The 13,800-nt window shown below is 40.7% G+C and overlaps 1 protein-coding gene across 1 annotated transcript; it reads right to left on the bottom strand.

Moving 5' to 3' along the window:
* Nucleotides 1-130: 130 nt before the first annotated feature.
* Nucleotides 131-11,201, bottom strand: LOC306707709 (transmembrane protein 87A-like). Its single transcript, XM_079175280.1, has 20 exons — nucleotides 11,082-11,201; nucleotides 10,123-10,180; nucleotides 9,272-9,369; nucleotides 7,978-8,094; nucleotides 7,829-7,876; nucleotides 7,664-7,705; nucleotides 7,036-7,162; nucleotides 6,876-6,937; nucleotides 6,550-6,733; nucleotides 6,340-6,439; nucleotides 6,134-6,227; nucleotides 4,804-4,875; nucleotides 4,550-4,658; nucleotides 3,931-3,989; nucleotides 3,688-3,791; nucleotides 3,526-3,602; nucleotides 2,555-2,619; nucleotides 2,399-2,451; nucleotides 2,078-2,108; nucleotides 131-1,923 (listed from the first exon to the last, which is right to left on the bottom strand). The coding sequence occupies exons 1-20, from the start codon at nucleotides 11,190-11,192 to the stop codon at nucleotides 1,882-1,884; spliced, it is 1,653 nt and encodes a 550-aa protein (XP_079031406.1). The 5' UTR covers nucleotides 11,193-11,201; the 3' UTR covers nucleotides 131-1,881.
* Nucleotides 11,202-13,800: the final 2,599 nt, after the last annotated feature.

The raw sequence follows: 13,800 nt of genomic DNA, 5'->3' as shown, positions 1-13,800 counted from the left end.
TGGGGTTAATATACAATTGCATTAAAGAGCATTATAAACCTCAAACAACAGTACATTATGCTTACAAATAGGCACCTACACCTTAAATGTATTTGTGTTAAATTACCACACAAAAACTGTAACGCTGTAACCATGTTTCAATATAAATTTTATTTGCAGGACATACGCAAAAAGCCATACAATATCATCAGCTTCACATTACAATGCAGACTCACATCCAGAAATTGGGGCTTTAGTCTCTTAAAAATAAGGTATCCTCAACAACACTTTGACAAATATATGAAGAAAAAAAAAACATAACTAATAAATTTAGAATATCCACACATACTGTAGTAGGTTGCACACGGACGGGGATATAATTCTGCCACATGAGGCAAGATTACTTTTAGTGTGAATGGGATAAGCTCAAAGGAAATTAAAATGATAAACTTAGCATGTACCCTGTGCTACTGAATTTGGGTGAGGACCTTAAAGAATTACATACATTCAGTCAATGAAATGTGTATTTGAATTTAGGCCCATACCACATCTGTGAAGCTTATCAATGGATTCTGTGATTCAGTAGCTAAAAATGAAGTGAACCTAAAACACTGCTGTTATGTGAGAAGCTAAATATGTCATCATATATATTCTTAATTCTAGACTCGTGACTGCGTGAAAACGGGTCTGGAACATTTTTTTTTAATGCGGGTCATACATTTTCCCTCATTCGCTGAGGACCGAGCAGTCTTTCATTTGTCAGTAAAAGCTTGAAAATCACCAATATTACAGTCATATTTTCAGTTGCTTGAACCGATCTGTGTGAAGATGACATCCCAGAGAAGTAATCTGGTGCAACTCTTCTGACGACGCTGTGTTGACGATAGTACAAAGTTACATTCTCTCAGCCCAGAAAACAGTGCGTTCTTGTGAACTCAAGAATCCCCCCAAAACACAAATGTAGTGCGTTTCTACCCTGACAACTGTGATATGCTTCAAGTATCGATATCCACCGATGCAGCCGTGTTTCCATAGAGTAACGGTAAGTTACTGAGGATTACTCAGTTAGCCAGACAACAGCGTGTTAGTCGTGTGTTAACAATAAGACATGTATCATTTGTTGGTGCAGCGATAAGAAATGAGCTTAGGAAATCTTCACTGATTAAGGAAAAGCATTGTTTTTAGTTATCTGGCTAAATGCTTAATCATACCATACAGTCGCCTGCTCATTTATATACTAAACGTATGTCATCATGTGACCCATTAGATATGTGACGTAATAAAACACCTGTTGAAAACAGCATTTTTTTCTACATTTACAGTGTATGGCACAGCACGTCGCTGAAGATAACTTTGAGTCCAAGTGTCCGAAGCTGTGTTGGGTTTAAATATAATCTTATTACGCACAATAACTTGCCGTTTTCGGCCCGTGTTTCCATTCGTACGAATATCTGAATCTCATCTCGAAACAGATTTAAATTCACTTCTCACAGTCCCACAAATTTAACCCTTCGGGCTTCTGGAATTTAAAGCGTGTGGGGGAAACTTCAATGTTGTATTAGTCTCAAACAATAAGACACGATTTTGACAAATATTCTATTTTCCACAAGGGCATTGTGTAAAATTGCCTAGTTTGTGAATGCTGATCCTGATGTTAAAAGCCGACCCGTCCAACTACGGGTCTTGCCGTAATACAAACACACTATTCAAGCTTCTTTGAGCTCATTACAGTGTTACACAACACGTGTGAAATAAAGATAAAAATGTAAAATGTCTGGAGAGAACGGTTGGGTTTGCCCACATCTTTTTTTTTTTTTTTGGTAATCACTCAGAACGCATTCATTGCTGCTTCAGTGAAATTTGCTTTCTCTTCAGTCTCACATCATCTGCTCGCATTCACTTCTACTCCATTTTGGATCGCTCCATCTTGGTTTTCAGGATTTCCTGGAAAAAGAGAGATCAACAGATTATTACATGTCCAGTAATGTGACTGCGGGGTGATAACACAGCGACGGTCATTACCAGGAGCACTTTAAACAGTCACAAATGTGATTGGAAATCATGGGACTAGCAGGGGGAAAGTAAAAGGACCCGTTACCTCTTCTTCATCTAGCATTACAGGGAGAGCTCTGTACAGAGAGGAGAAAACACAGTGAATGCATTCATAGAGTCAAACGGTATTCTAACATAATCTATAAAGCTTGTTTGTGCTTCAAAAGTGATGCAACGTGAGTATTAACAGTATATCTTATAGTCCTTGATCGGGTACTGTAAGCTACTTTATTACACTGACATCAGCTGAAACAATGCCAAAGGAAGAAGGATTATTGTTTTAAGACGATATCTTATTCTCACAAATTCCAGGCAACGCAATATTGGTTTTTAAGCAAGTGTGAAAGTTTTAGTTGACTTTACTTACACATCAGCAACGGTTGTAGGAATGTTCTCCTCAACCCATTTTAAGTCTTCATCCTGGCAAAGCAGAGTTTAGAAATAACAAATGATTAGGTTTTATGTGTGTGGGGGGATAAACGGCTAAAAGAAGAGAGATGTAGACAGAAGACAGTGAACTCACCTCTTTACTCAACAGTTTCTGGGATCCTTTAGAGTCCGGCTTTGATCCTCTCATCTTCATTCCCTCTAAAAGAAATAAAAGAAAATGCCAAATGATAGAAGTCCATTGTCCAATAAAAAGATCAGAACATAACTAGGTTATTAAAATTCCCATTCATACTATATAACATTTCTCAATTAATCTGTCCTCCACATATCTGAGTGGACGGATTTAGATCACGGCCTCAGTAGAACCAGGTACTGCAAAACGAAGCCGCAGTGGTTAAATATGGAGGAAAACAAAATGTATTCACTTAAGAGTTTCCATATTTGGTGACTTAATGTAACAAACATCCCTGCAGCCCTTAAGGCCCCAGGATCTACAATAAACCAGTCACACTAAAGAAAACCTGGCTTTTGGCTGCAGGCAGCTCTACACTATATTTACATACAATAATTAGCTCTATTAATGCGAGCTTTTACTGGATATTTTATGGAATACTGGTCCCATTAACGCACATAACTAACGATGCTCCTTCCCCAGAGTCTTGTGCTTTCTCATGATTTTGGTCTAAACAAAATAAATTGAATTGAACTTAGCGTGCATATTAGATATGTTTACAGGAAGACAGTACTGGTTAGCTGGCTGGACAGTGTTGGTGGACATTGACAATTTATCACATTAAACAATTGCTACATCAATGATAATTATCAGACTCTTAAGTCAAAAACAGCAAAAGAAACAGGATGTCCTTTGTCGCTAAATTATGGCTCCGGCTATGGCGAAAGCATGACCCGCCCTACTCTGCCTCTGATTGGCTCGGACTCGCTGCCTTCGTTGGCCTAAAGTCGATCTATTTCTCTGCCTCTGAACTGTACAGACGGAGCAGCCCACCCCGTCTATTAGTATTATAAACACTGTCTCACTCAGACGTACGCAATGATAAGCGACTATTAGATAACCCTCGGCTGGTCTCGCAATAAAAGTCTTACCAAAAGCTTCACTCAGCATTGGCTCCTTGGCCTCTTCCTCGTCATCCTCTTCATCAATCAGAGGAGAATGGGAGAACCTGGGAGAAAAACAGAACCCCAAAAAAATTAAACACTGTCAACTTGGTTTTTGGGCTCCAGGATGAGCTCCAGCTGGACTCTGACCTCTGGTTGTTAGCAGAGGGCCGCAGCAGCACCATGATGACCAGCAGAATGGTGGAGAACAGGAGACGCCAGAAGGCGTCGTCTACCCACAAGTCCCTCCAACCCTGCGGAAGGGATGCAAATAGAAAAAGAGTGATGACGTTATCAGGTTGGAAGGCATAAACAAGAAACAAGAAACCTCACGGTGGGAACAGGACACGCAATACTATAATCAATCAAGAACAGAGCAGAAAACAAACTGACCGTCTGGCAGTCTACCAGCTTGAAGACTTTGGTGGTCCAGATGATGAATATGATGGAAGCTGTGGACACAAAGTAAACACCGGTCTTGTTTTGATGTGCGTAAACAATATGCAAATGATGGGAAACAGCACAGGAAACGTGCCACTCAAGCCCCCGGCAAGAGCGCTGAGCTTTGAAGCAAAATGTTCATAATGGCCAAACAGTGGAATTACAACCTCCGGGTTCGTCCCGTGATACTATGAGCCCCAAAAAGACTTCCCCCCATAAACGTACATTTGGAAAGAGACGTCAGTAACTTAGCGGATACTTAAAATCAACTTGAATAGCCCATATTTAAACTATTAGGTCCTAAAAGTTATTTTCCTTCCTCCGTTTATGTAAATGAGCCTGAGAACGAGGCTAAACTCTTTGGGCACCATAGTGCGGAAGGTCCGGATATCTTCATCTAAATTTTAAATGTTATATTCATATGGACATACTGTGCGTGTTAAAGGAATAGTTAACTACTTTACACAACTGTTTCACATGTGCAGAAGTACCGTAAAACAACAAACTAACCCAAAATGAAGCAGCTGTTTCTGAATGAAGGCGCAGCTCTACTAGAGCCGTTGCTACTCACCGACAACGGAGAAGATGAGGGTGTTGGTGAAGTGCTGATACAAAGAGAGTTTCACGATATTTCTGCGGAGCTTCAGGAGACGAGTGGTTTGAGACAGACTGATGAAAATGTAGATGCAAGTTAAGGAGAACACGCTGGATATACATTCAAGTAACCCACAATCAAAAGCTCATATCTGCAGCGCTTCGGAATATGCAAATCCTGCACTTGCTCTGAGTGGTTGTTTTGTTTTGCTGGTTGGGGTTAAAGGATATCCACCACATGACGCAGGAGTCAATAAGGGAGAGGCTGAGATTAGCCACCAGGGCGACCGTCCCATAGAAACCCTGGAGGAACAAGACGAGAGTCAGATTCTACAACCGAGACGCAACATGAGCCCAGACTGTGAAGTCACACAAGATGTACTTGTGTTAAGATGTGGTGAAGATGTACGTCTCCTCTCTTTGAAGCTGCCTCGTTAAAACACTGACTGAACTGCACAACCTCGTTCCATTCTTCGTACCGTCTTTCTTATCTCGTGTGTGTTTGTATACAATTGTGTTTCCATATCTTTTTGAACTTGCTGCAGTGTCTTTGGCTGCTTTTGAATACCACTCTCCATCAATTAGGTCATTCCCTATTACCATCACTTGTCTGCCTCCCAGAGACTGAATCCCTGCATAACCTTCTCTCTCACTCTCCACTCAAATCCACTGTATTTACACTGAGTGCCTTGAAAGCTGCGCCGGGCAAGATTTTTATGTAAAAATACACCTCCAGCTATCAGCTTCAATGAAACTGTGGAGGCTGCAGCAGCTAAATGTCCCATCTGCAGTAGTTGAAATGCAGTGGGCTCATTATATTTCTCTGGATGAAAGTCATGCGCAGCCACAGAAAATCATGAATTAAGGGTTAGAAGTGGAATAGAAATTGTCTCCTAAACAGCAGCGAGAGAGAGCGCCGCCCAAGGGAAGCTACACTTAGTGTTGAATCTCTTTCCTCTCTCATCAATAGGAAATAGTAAATCTTCGCTGGTTGATATAATTGAGTGTTTCCTGTGCAGTCTGTTGATGAAAAAACGTTGCCTCTCGCTGCCATCTAAAGCTGACACGATGCAACTGTGCTGCCTTTAAGTTGTAATCATGAAACTAAACCTCGCTGTTTGATACTGATTATGATTAATTATAGTTATTACACACACACACACACACACACACACACACACACACGAGGGATTCACAGGAAATGATGCAGCATGTAAATCCGACTTTACCGTTTTTACATTGACATTAGCCTCTCGGTTTACTTTTCACTCTTTAGCTACATTTCCTGCTGTTGCTGCTTCACAATAAAAGCATTAAAATGCAAAACACTTTTATTGTGAAGCAGACAAAAAAAGATGCAACATATTTGTCACAGATGTTCAACGCTGACAGAACATGAGAGGAGTTACAACCGGGACAATTTAGACGGTGAGAGGATAGTTAAGCATTTATGTATTTGTATGAATTATCTGAAACTGTCACTGCGTCCTACATCGCATCTGATTCTCCAAGTATGCTAAAGGAAATATGGAGAATGAGTTTATTAATTATTGATACTTACGCCTGTCACTCTTAGGACACCTTCCACAGAGGAGAAGAGCAGGTAGAGAAGCCCGACAGCTGCCAGCCGGTGAACTGTGGTCCCTAACCTGGGCCTAAACAAGTGAGGGGAAAAACTGCTCAAGTATACAAACAAATGATCGAAATGAGAGTATAAGCAGCAAGTCCCCTACTGGGTTTTATTTGGTAATAAAAGTCCTAACTTACTTGACTATGCCATAGCCAAGACTGACAATGAGGACCAGGATTCGGGCCAGAGATCTTTTAAGAGCAGAAAGCAGCTCAGCAAAAATCACAGCACCTTGAACTGTGAAGAGATAAAACACATGAACAAAAATGATGAGTATATATCCGACTGAAGCAAACAGAAAACAACACGACTGCACAAACAAGCAGGTGTGAATGAAATACACCAACCGTAGTCTCCTTTGTAGCGGATGCTCTGATATTCGGAGTAAAACACAGCTTTTTCCAGCATGCCGAGGATGATGACGGCACCGATCCAGAACTGGATCCGCAGCAGATCCCTCCAATAGCAGGCACACCAGAAGAGCCAGAGGGCCCCGAACAGCACGTACACGATGCACATCACCATGAAGAACTGTGACGGACGGGAGGGAGAGAAAAGTCTTGTTTGACATCACAGTTAAGCCGCGTACTGAGGTCGGGGTATAATGTCACCGATAACAATACGGTCCAATTCAGGCTTATTTATTTACGTGAAAATTGACATGTGTACATACCATCATCAGCGGCCAGTCTGCTGGAGAAGAGTAGTCATGTGGTCCCTTCATCTCAACTTTCACTGGGAAAATAAAAATACAAAAGTCACGTTTTTTTTAATTCTCAATTGTCAGATTTGATTCCCTTTTGTCCTCACTAATCACTAACGGTGTCTCTTACTTGTGAAAGCAAAGCTGAGCTGCTCGGCCCCGATGTCTTCATCATCAACCCCGCGGAACAAAGGCTGCACCTTCACTATGAACATATAGGGACTGTCCTCCCACGCTTTGGCCACTGCGCTGATATCCTGCAGAGAATCCCAGCGGTTATGGTACTTTATTTATTTATAATCTTTATGTTCACACACCGAGCTCAATATCTGGTCGACATCGTAGCACGAAGCCCCTGAAAGATATGACATCCGTTATGTCCGATAGACGCACCGGGTTCCTTCAAATGCTTCTTTTACTTTAGGAGTCACAGTACAGCGAACATATTTAATATCCTTCACAATAACCACGTTGATGCCGGAGCCACTAAAGCTCAACCCACGAGGAGCCTACTGTCACAAGAGTAATGCGCAATAAATTCAAATGTAAAGTGCCAGATCATCTCTCATTAGTGTTACTTTAAATTGGCATTGTATTAAAACTGGACTGGACCAACACATAATCTGTTCTTATTGAGAGGGAATGCAACAAAAAATAAATCCCACCATGACCTATCGGAGCTCCGTACGACATGACGTCTGAAAATAAATATATATATATTTAAAGACCTTTGCATAAAAAGTAATAACATGTCTTACCGGCTTGTCCGGCCAAATAAGGCTCTGATTGGAAGGGTCACTCTGAACACAGAACAAAGAACACAGTGAGCAATGCTTCATAGAGTTTGCCAGAGTTAAAGTCACACAAACACATTCGTGAGATATTATGCTCGGCACGTTCAATCAGCTGGATCAGTGACTCACCTTCGGGCTGGTGAGGGGCTGATATGGGTTGAAGTCTGCATAATACACCTAAGTGAGAGGATAAAGACATGAATGTACACACTGTGTTTACATTAGCGATGATTACCGGCGCGACCCTTTGTGTTAATGTGCCATCGGGGGTCACAAACCTTCGGTAGGAAGAGGTAGGAGCAGTTGTCGAAGTACATGTAGCCCTGACTGTAGAAGCCACTCCAGCCGTCTTTCAACATGTGGTCCATACCAAACATGTTCATGGCTTTGTTGTCCTGCAGGAGGACAGAGAGGTGGAACATCGGTTACACTGAGCAGCCAGTTCATTCAACATTACACCAGACCACACATGACAAGGCATGATATGTGTAAAACGTGTGGGCAGACAAAGGCAGACTTGTGGATAAGCTTCACGTCTGATCGGCACATTAGCTCGTCGGTGCACTATTGATGACAATTGGAAGGTAACGTGCAGACGTTTGAGTGATGACAAATGAGTTTAAATTAGATATTTGGGTCCGGTAGAGGAAAAGTAGTCAGTTTGTTGATAACTTTACTGTGTATTACCATTCAAATTTAAAAAATATGATGAAATGTATCTTCTTTTTTGGAGCCTCACAGAAGAAGAGACTGAACTTTCAAGACACATCTGAATGAATGTGGTCAGGCGACAGGTGACCTCGATGCAGCTTCGCTTTTCGACCCCCTGCTTCGAGAAAGACAGCGACAACAATGAAGCCCATCAAAGCCAGAAGCAGCCGCTGAGTTTGAGACGTTTGTGGAGAAAGAGCGAGCGCCGGCTCAGAGATGGAAGAGGAGCCCGAGGCCGTTGAACACACCGGCCGCTCTGACCGACTGTGCCTGTCGATGCGGAATGTAAAGCCAAAACCACTGAACTGGTGAAAAGTCCAGGAAATGAACTTCCTGACAGTGACGAGAGCTTAAAAGCTTGAAGACGTAGATTAACGTTTCCTGCACAAAATCCACAAAGCCCAATTTGTATCTACAGTACCTGAGTGTGACATTAAAACTGATTAAAACTGGACAGCACAACCTGAACCCTCAGAATAAATACATTTCTAATATTTGTTGCATTCGCGACATTTAAATACTGCCGTTACCGTCAGAACCAGAACCAGGCTACGCTGCAGGTACGTCGGTGCATTTACTCATGTGTGCACAGGCATCTCTTTTAGGGAAAGCGGATGAAGTTGTTTGACTGCGGGGTGAAAAGTCAGACCGACCCAACAGCTTCACAAACGAGTTTGCAAATAAGATTCAACTGACAAAGAACCAGATGAACCTGAACGACAAACAAAAAGGAATTTGGAGTGTCTTAGGAGTATCTCGACATCTCTGAGCTGGACGGAAAGCCTTTACAACATACACATGAACATGTGTACATATGTCACATATTCATTCAGACATCAACAGCCAAAGGTCACCACTCACGGGTGTGTTGAAGACCTCATTGTAGCAAACAGAGGAGCGCAGGTACCAGCTGATGTTGAAGGCCAGGTTCTTATCACATGACGCTGTGTCACCCTGGACTGCAGGGAGATAAAACAAAGGGAGGAGCTCTGGATTATTAGACAATAATAAAACCGTATTAATAATCCCAGCTGTTGCAGGACTTACTCAGTGTGTTGCCATCGACTTCATTTGTGTACATACTCTCCGCCCCAAAACCTCCGTCATCTAGTTCTATTTCAAAGGGTGACTTTTGCTATTTCCCTACGTTATGTTGCAACATTGCATCCTGGTCTAAAGTACGAAGGATTTCTCATTTTATGTCTGGTGGATGCTGATGCAACCTGACGTCTCTAGCCAGAATAAAGAGTCTTTTATTCTGAGGGACAGATAACTAAATCTTTAAGGTGAATTTTTACCTTTAACATGTTAAGATTCCTGAAACTGAAATGTGCTTTTTATTTAAAAAGAAGAACAACAAAGTCCACGTTAAGTCACCATCTGAACAGAACATCTAATTTCCCTGTTGTTCTCACGGCTGTATCGCATTACCTGACTTAGGTCAAATGCTACTTACGAGTTTTGATGGTGGTTTGTTTTATCTTTTTAATTTGGGAGGCTGATTGGTGGAGTTTGCCACTGAAAAGACAACAAGTGCCCGAATAAAACACCTAAAGGACGGGTGCTACGTTCCTGTGACTCACAGCACTGTCTGTCAGGGCCTGAATGTTACAGTACATGTTCAGACACATGTTCTTTGTAAATAGCGGTTATTTATATAAATCATGCAATGCTTCATAAACAACATATGATGAAGAGATCAGACTACTTACACTTCATGGATATGGTGGTGTTGGTGTACAGCGTCTTCCGAAACACAACATCTTGAGTCTGAAAACACAACAAAGACAAATCGGTTCCTATCAACTCTGGCTCAGTCAGATGAGTTCAACACTGCTGTTTGGAGCCACTGCAGGTCGACCGCACGACATATCGCCAAACATCTGGATTCATTTTCAGAAGGAGCAAAAGATGATACAAAGTGAGGACAACTGTTTTAGTTTTTTAAAGATTGTCCTGCCTTTTTAAAAACCACATCACATATTAGTTCGTAGCAGAGGTGGAAGAAGTACTTAGATCTTGTATTTAGGTAAAGGTAGAAATTAGTCAAAGTAAAATTCATGCATTGAAATGTTTACTTATGTAAAAGTACAATACTATTGGCTTCAATACAATAGTAAAAGTACTTATTGTGCAGACTAATGTATATTGTACATGTACTGTATGTATATGCATGTTGAAGCTGGTAAATCATGTAAAAGTACAATACATTTGGGTTCAAAATAAAACTTAAAAGTACTGAGTAAAAGTACTTATCGTGCAGACTAATGTATAGCTGAAGCTGGTAAATGTGGGGCTAATGTTGTACTACTTTATCTGCCGAGTAGCTATAGTTTGAGCTATGTTTATATCTTAGCCATGTTTGTCTGACAGAATGGCCTTCCTTTCTTGTAATAACATGTCTTTTTGTAGGTGCCCTTTTCCTTTGTAACACGCTCGCACACAACATAGAGACAGATTACCTGCTGCTCATTCAGAATGAGAAGTTTATATTGTCAGAAAAGCAAAACCAGAGCTGTCAAAGAAGAATAGAGTGACTAAAAGGTGGATTATGCAGCGAAATATATGCTAGCAGCTAGTTAGCTTTGCTCGGCTAACAGCTGCTATTGAAGATTGCGTAATAACCGTAAAATAAAAAAGCCCATGTTGGAGGTGTAACGTTAATACTGACCGAGTTGATCTCCACGTTCCACACGGAGACCTCTGCCGCTGTGCCAAGACAGAAAAACAACGCAAAAAACAGGAGACATAACGGATGCGACTGTGCATCTGGCATCTTCATCTGCGCATCTACTACCGTAAACAGGTCAGACTCGTATCCGCCTCCAGTTCCGTGGTGCGTCCGGATGTAGTTCGCAGCGTCACCGCAAGATGGCGACAGAGCACTCAAAAGGCAACTAGCATGATGCTAATGTCAAAGAAGATAAGATAACATAAAATAATCCTTTATTAGTTCCGCAGTGACTAATAAAGTACTAAATGTACAGGATTACAGCAGCATAGTGGATCGTGCAAACAAGAGACATAGTAAAAAAACAAGATCAAAACAACCATAAATAAGCAAATAAGTAATAAAACAATAAAGAATATGAAATAAGGAAAAGAATTAAAGAAAATCCACAATAACTAAAATATTATATATACAGACAGAATAATTGTTGTGTTGTATAAATACATATTGTATAAATAAATGTATGTTCCATTAAAACAATAATAAATTGAAGAAGCCTTAAATCCGATGTAAAAAGGTGTGTCCTAATTTACCAATATAGTAATAATGTTGGTATTGATTTGGAGTTAATTGGTCACATTACATGGAAGCTATTGAGAAAACTGTCATTATTTTCTATGAAAGTATATATGTAAAATAAATAAATTATGCGTCAATCAAAATACGTGTGCCTCATAAGAACAATTTAGAATATCGTTTTAATAAATAAAAAACAATACTAATATGGATAAGTCAGCAATAAGATATTGAAAAAAAACATCAGCAATGTGTCATTAAAACTGAAATTTTCCAAATTAAATCTTTTTTTTTTTAAAACTAAAACTTTTTTTATTCTGCTTATTATTTCAATTAGGATATGTGTCAAGGAACAAGTGGAATCAACGAGTGTTTTGATTGACATCCTAATGTTTTAAGACAGGGGTCTCAAACTCAATTTGGCTTGGGGCCACTGCTGGTTTTGTCATCTCATGGAAGGGCCACTTCAACTTTAAAGTACTACAAGGAAGCTCAATATTTTTGAAAATTAGCTTTTTTATTTTCATTTCTAGCATATTTCTATCAGAACGTGTAAGCAGCAGTTTTTATATATTTTTATATTATATGTTTTCCTTACATTATTCTAAATAACTTATTAAAACATTGCACTGAACCAACAAATGCAATCCCTGAATACATTTGTACTTTATTCTATTTCCTGCCAGACACCAGGCAGGGTTTTTTTGCCCTGATGGAGGTCAAAGTTGAAACCCTGAGTACAGCTTCAAGATGGGCATCACTCGTCCTGGACCTGAACTTGCATTTGTTAAAGTTCAGAGTCGAGAAAAAGGTTTACAATAACTGGAATGATGTAGATATATCCAAGTCAATAGGTTATATGGGTTGCTATCATTCTAAACAGTACAATGCATGTTATCCATATTTATAATTTGCATTCCTTCAGTCTGCTGCCCCAACTTGCCGCGGCAGCTGAGCCTGCAGCAGGAAGTGCCTCTACTAGCTGCCGCTGCCACGATTTGAGCCAGCTCCTACTGGACAGGTGTGTGTGCAGCACTGAATGTGTTTTATTATGCTTAAATGCAGATAAAAACAAAGCATGACCCCAAAAAATAACCATTTAAAACCTTTAAAAGGATTATTCTCGAACCTTACGATGTTTATCGTGTCTTGTATGGATTGGACAAACCAAACATCGGCTCTATGGAGAGCCTTTTGCATTTTTACGTTTCCTGAAGGACACCGTAGTTCTCCGACACTCGGAATAGTGGAGTGAATGGAGGGATATTCAGTTTGTTGCAAACTGCAACCTCACCACTAGATGCCTCTAAATCCCACAAACTGCTCCTCTAAACAATATTAAAGTTTTAGCATCCACTGTAACAGCAGATGTTGGTCATAGGAGGTGATTGTACCTGTTTGTTGCAGTATGTAATACATTGTGCTGCCTTTCAGATCGTATCACAATATTTATTTAAAGTTTGTTCCAGTGCATGCTACAGGATATGCAGGCCATGTTACGAATGAGTAATTATCGTTAAGACAAAGGTGTAGCAGCTAAAAGTGTTTTTAGAGAGTTTCACTTCTATAAGTTTAATACTTTATAAAACACAAAGTGATGCCTTTTTCAGACTGAGGGAAATGTCAAACTGTGCAAAAACTCTTATCTCAGTTTAGACATGTGTTGTTTGGATAATTGAATTAGTGGAGTCCTGACTGCGGTCCCTTCTCTCTGCAGGGAGTCGCTGATGGTGAATTGTACCTGGACGACGGCCACTCCTTCAGCTACTGTGACAGAAAGGCCTTCTGCCTGCGCAGGTTCAGCATGCTGTCAGGCCGTCTGCTCTGCCGGTGAGTCATAACTCACACCTCCTGAAGACGCATCCATTTTTAGACCACATATGAAAGGAGCTAAAAAGGTTCTACAAGTGACATGAAAGCCAAAAGCTGAAGCGTTTGACTGTGAAGCCGTCGTACAGTCCGTCACCGTCCTGGGGCTGAAGAGCAAACCGTCCTCCGTGGTGGTGCATGTGTCCGGTGAGGAGCTCTGAAGTTACTGACATTCACAGTTGGACCGACATTCACGAGTTTAGTAAGTACGTAAAGTTTACTTCTAGAGCACATTTAAACACAGCTTAAGCTGAGCAAAGTGCTTTGGTTAGAA

The sequence above is a fragment of the Pholis gunnellus genome (assembly GCF_910591455.1).
Source record: "Pholis gunnellus genome assembly, chromosome: 15".
Lineage (NCBI taxonomy): Eukaryota > Metazoa > Chordata > Actinopteri > Perciformes > Pholidae > Pholis > Pholis gunnellus.
Note: the sequence above shows the minus strand (reverse complement) of the source record. Positions and strands in the feature narration are given on the sequence as shown.

Bases quoted from the DNA above. Each gene is read 5' to 3' on its own strand.
- LOC306707709 (XM_079175280.1), bottom strand. From the start codon at position 11,192: ATGAAGATGCCAGATGCACAGTCGCATCCGTTATGTCTCCTGTTTTTT. The intron at 6,228-6,339 runs GTAAGTTAGGAC...TCACTTGTTTAG, and splicing joins CTTGGCTATGGCATAGTCAA to GCCCAGGTTAGGGACCACAG. The intron at 2,620-3,525 runs GTAAGACTTTTA...TATTTCTTTTAG, and splicing joins AATGCTGAGTGAAGCTTTTG to AGGGAATGAAGATGAGAGGA.